We start from the raw sequence: 5,216 nt of genomic DNA on the forward strand, positions 1-5,216 counted from the left end.
AACGAAGTATCAAATAATTTTTAAATTTTCTAAAAATTTATAGATTTGATCTATGTATTAAGAACTTCAAATTAAACGGTTAGATCGTTAAAATTTGATGTAGAACATGAGTTATTAAACAGAGTAAATTTAGGTAGACTTATTTCTGAAGTAAAATGATGCTCCTCTCTCTATATATATATTATTTCATCTACTTTAAATCTTTAATATTACAAATTAAAACTTTGAAAAATACTTTCTCACAATGCTTAATCCCTCGAATACACATTCATAATATTTCTATCTTCTTCTCTTACACATACAATTTGGGATCTTATTGGTAAGCAAGATTTCAACAATTGAATCAAATATATAAAGTTTCACTACAAAAATCAAACTCCCTAAATTTCTCTTCGTAAAATACAAAAATGAAACTGGAGTATATATTTAATAGAGATCGTAAGGAAAAGATATGAAGAATATATTACTACTACATTCTTATTTATAACACTTAATTACTTAAAACTGTTACTTTGATGCATGTTATAAATAACACATTTTAGTACCCTCTCCATCATTATTTAATGGTATTCACATCATTTAATATATTATTGAATATCATTAATGTATTAATATTACAATTAAGTCTTATAATCTACGTCCTCTAGACTTATATATAAATAAATAATAATAATTTTATATAGATTAAGGAAGGTAGTTAAATATATTTAATTTTTAAAATTTTATATAAAATATATAATTAAAATATCTTTAATCACATTAATTAAAGATAATATTCTCATTTATTGTCTTGAGTGTATTTTTGGATTAAGAGTATTAAATTAAAAAAGTTGATTTGGTTGTTGTTTACTTATATTTGAGTAAAAAACTTTATAAACATTTTATTGCTTATATATAGGTTTAGTGGAAGTATTAATTACTCTTTTAACTCTTTTAATTTTTATCTTTATCTTTTTTATTCAAATGTTATTTTCTCTTTTTTGAATCCATACAAAAACTAAATAATTTTTTTCACAACTAAATATTTTTAAATAACTATTTATTTCTTATTTTAAAATATTAATTAAAATGAAAATTTCTAAAATTATTTTAATTTCTTGTATTTTAATTAAACAATATAGGATAAATATATCTAAACTTATATTCGTACATATATAAGTATAATATTTTTATCTTTAATTCATTATATTTAATTATTTTTTTAATATTATTTTATACTATTTTAAATTATTAAGAAATTATTATTTAAGTAACTTATTTTTATTTTTTAACTTATAGTATTAATTCATGATTATTAATATGAGTTAATCACCTATATACATTGCTAGTGTAAAGTTTTTTTACACTGACAACTAATTATATTTTTTAATTGTGTCATGTCATTGTAAATACATTTACTTTTAACAGTGACGTGACACAATTAAAAGATATAATTGATTGCTAGTGTAAAAAAATTTATATTAACAATGTATAAGTGATTAACTCTATTAATATTATTAATACATACACGCTCACACACACATACATACACATATACACACACACACACACACACACACACACATATATATATATATATATATATATATATATATATATATATATATATTCTTTCTAAAACCATCATTATACTACTTTTTTTCTAATTAATATTCATATATTTGTAAACCAATTAGAATACAAACTCTATATTATTTTTTTTCTTAATTAATACTTATTTTTTTTCTGAATTAACTAGTAATTAGAATGCATGTTCTTTAAATAATAATTAATGCACTGTATTTTTCTTTGAATAAACATATGTTGGTGAAAATAGTGAACGGTTATTAAGAGATTAAAAAAAATTATATCAAAATACCTTTTCACTTTTATTAATTATTATTATATAATTTTTTAAAGATCAAAATTGTCAACAATAATATATACACTAAAATAATTATATATATATATATATATATATAAATATAAATGTATTTTTATTAAATTAAAAAAAAATATTTTAATCATATATATATGTATCCATCCATTAGTATTATAACAATAAATATAATGACTATTACCTATTTATCTACCAAAAACCAGTTTGTAGCACCAGGCCTCCATCATATATTTGATCTTTGTAGTTAAAATAATGAATTTAAAAAAAAAGTCCCCCTCTATAAAAGGTGACATAATGAGCTAAAAGTTTCATTGCATTTGGAACTGTGATGGCTCCTCCGATAGAATCAAACACAAAACATGCCAATGGGAGACGCGAGTATGAAGAAGAAGATGATGAGCTTGCGTTTTGCATGGAAAAGATGGTTGCGTTTGTGGTTCCAATGGCTTTGAGGACTTCGTTCGAGCTTGGCATATTTGACATCCTGGGCAAAGCCGGTGAAGGTGCCAAACTCTCTGCAAAAGAGATTGCACTTGAGATTGGGAGCAACAACCCCCAAGCTCCTGCAATGCTCGATCGTCTTCTTTGCCTTTTGGTTAGTCACTCTTTGTTATCTTGCTCTGTTTCTCAACAACCACCACATCAGAGGCTCTTCTCCCTCGCCCGTGGCTCCAAATATCTTGTTACTGATCCTCACGGTGTATCATTGGGATCCTCCCTCACATTGCTTCTCGATGAGGTCTTCTACAAAAGTTGGTTAGTACGTCGTCTTTTATATAAACATGTTTTTAGTACAAAGTATTTATTTGTTTTTTTTATTTTTGTCTCAGGAGCGAATTAAAAGGATCAATACTAGAAGGGGGTGTGGCATTCGATAGGGCTCATGGCATGCATGCCTTTGAATATCCAAGCGTGGACCCCAGGTTTAATGATGTTTTCAACAAAGGGATGACAGGCATCACCACTCAAATTATGAAGAGGATTCTTGAATTATACAAAGGTTTTGAGCATGTCACGAAGCTGGTGGACGTTGGTGGAGGACTTGGGGTCAATCTCAAATTGATCACATCCAAATACCCTCATATTCAGGCTATTAATTTTGACTTGCCTCATGTCGTACAACATGCCCCCGACTATGCTGGTATTAATTTATTTTTTCATCAATATATATATAAATTCTGCATATACAAACCAATACTCTCTACTAATTAATATCTAATCCTTTAGGTGTCGAGTTTGTGGGAGGAGATATGTTTCTGAGCGTTCCTTCTGGAGATGCCATTTTTATGAAGGTCAGCTTATTAAATTAACTTTTCCACGAGTTATATATCCATCTAAATATAACTATATCATATCCTAGAAATTCCAATCTCTGCTGACTTGAAAGAGTGAAAATTAACTAACTGTAATATTTAAATAGTTAATATCAAATGAGTAATTAAAAACACATTAATTTATAACAAATAACATTTAGTCTTTCTTTACCAAGAAAAGTATATTACGTATTACTATTAGGAGTTTAAGACTCAAGTGTGTGGTGCAAATATTTCAGTGGATACTTCACGATTGGAGTGATGAACATTGCTTGAAGCTGTTGAAGAATTGCTACTCGGCTATTCCAGAAGATGGAAAGGTTATAGTGGTGGACTCAATTGTGTCGATTGTGCCCGAGACAACAGCTACTGCGAAGGGAGCTTTGGGATCTGACCTCGTAATGATGACCCAAAATCCAGGAGGAAAAGAGAGGACCCGCCAAGAATTCATTGAATTAGCAGAAGGATCTGGATTTAGCGGGGTCACATTCATATGCTGTGTATGTGGCTACTGGGTTATGGAGTTCTACAAGTAGCTACTAGCTACCTAGCTAGCTCCCCAAAATAAAATTGTTCTTCTTATATTAATGCACATGTATGCAGAGTGTTGGGGATTAGAAATTTAGAAACTTCGTTTACACGTAATTTCTTTCCTTTTTTTTTTTTTTTTTTTAATAAAGGTTACTCGTACACATAAGCATTCTAGCTAGCATCCTATAGTATGTTAATTAAGAGTGTGAAAGTAGAACAAGGAAAACTAGATATACTGGAAAATCTAAGTTAATCATGTTATTATAGAGATTGTCCTGAAATTATTGAATATATCTTAAGGGCACTAGTCCGTTTGTTGAGTAATGCTATTTGCTCTTTTTGTTTTCCTTTCTTTTTTAATATTTAAAGGTAAGCTTGAAATTATATCGAATCCATTTTCCTGTTCACCTACGGAATCCATTATTTACCAAAAAAAAAAAAAGAGAGTCAAAGAAATAGAAAATTGGTCAAGAATGAATAAATAAAAAGTCAAGATATAGCGGGTTAACGAATTTTTTTTATAACATTAGTTTAATTTTTAATTTTTTATTAAAAAAATAAAATCAACTTAAATTATTTATCATTTTTTACTATTCTAAATATAAACATGTTATTATTAATAAATATTAAAATATATTTGATTTGAATATTAGTATATACCTTAAATATTAAAAATGCATAAAATTATGCATTATTTAAATTTTTACTATTATTAAATTTTTATATTATTTTATGTATTATTTAATAATTATTATTTTATAAATATTGGTTCAACTATGGTTCAATCATAGTTGAACTATTAAACCTTCAACTAGTATCTTAACTAATCTCATTTTAGAAATATTTTTTTACTAGTATTTAATGGATGAAGGTATTTTGGATTGGTTTAGATTCAAGATAAATTTTAAATTTAAATCAATTAAGCTTAATTAAGTTAATTTAGTTTCAGTTTTGAATTCTTTGGATTAATCAAATTAACTAAGATCGAGTTAATTTGAATCAAATAATTGAATTATGATAAGATTTTTTATAAGTTTTGAACCGACTTTTTAAAAAGTTTATTTGAACTTATTAACATGTTTAAAAATTTATTTTATATTAATTGACAAATTAATAAATTTAATTAACCCCAAACGTGTAGTTCTGCGGTAGAGGTTGATCCAGCTTAAGCAAGGTCAGGGGTTCGAATCCTGCCTTGTGTATGCAGCCGCGTTAAATCTTGAGGCCAGCTATCACACTCTTTGAGGTGCCTCCAACGTAACGAGGAGATTAGTCACGCCTATTGAGAATACTTCAGGGACGAATAAAAAAAAATTAATAAATTTAATTTTAAATAAATCAATAAATTTATTTTTAAATACACAAACAAGTCTTATTTTTAATTTGCATAATAAAAAAAGAACTGATATTTTTAATAAATGTGCTAATCTTTAAATAGAACAAACTATAAACTACTATTTAAAGTCTGATATATTTTCATCTTTAATTATTAA

At 26.5% G+C, this 5,216-nt stretch overlaps 1 protein-coding gene across 1 annotated transcript; it reads left to right on the top strand.

Moving 5' to 3' along the window:
• The first annotated feature begins 2,173 nt into the window (after positions 1–2,173).
• LOC109797150 (cathecol O-methyltransferase 1) lies at positions 2,174–4,047 on the top strand. Its single transcript, XM_020357084.3, has 4 exons — positions 2,174–2,635; positions 2,710–3,020; positions 3,107–3,171; positions 3,432–4,047. The coding sequence occupies exons 1-4, from the start codon at positions 2,208–2,210 to the stop codon at positions 3,726–3,728; spliced, it is 1,101 nt and encodes a 366-aa protein (XP_020212673.1). The 5' UTR covers positions 2,174–2,207; the 3' UTR covers positions 3,729–4,047.
• Positions 4,048–5,216: the final 1,169 nt, after the last annotated feature.

The sequence above is a fragment of the Cajanus cajan genome, chromosome 11, assembly GCF_000230855.2.
Source record: "Cajanus cajan strain Asha chromosome 11, NIPB_CcT2T_4, whole genome shotgun sequence".
NCBI lineage: Eukaryota > Viridiplantae > Streptophyta > Magnoliopsida > Fabales > Fabaceae > Cajanus > Cajanus cajan.

Coding starts and splice junctions, on each gene's coding strand:
- LOC109797150 (XM_020357084.3), top strand. CDS start 2,208: ATGGCTCCTCCGATAGAATCAAACACAAAACATGCCAATGGGAGACGC. Junction 3,021..3,106: donor ACATGCCCCCGACTATGCTG/GTATTAATTTAT, acceptor CTAATCCTTTAG/GTGTCGAGTTTGTGGGAGGA. Junction 3,172..3,431: donor GAGATGCCATTTTTATGAAG/GTCAGCTTATTA, acceptor CAAATATTTCAG/TGGATACTTCACGATTGGAG.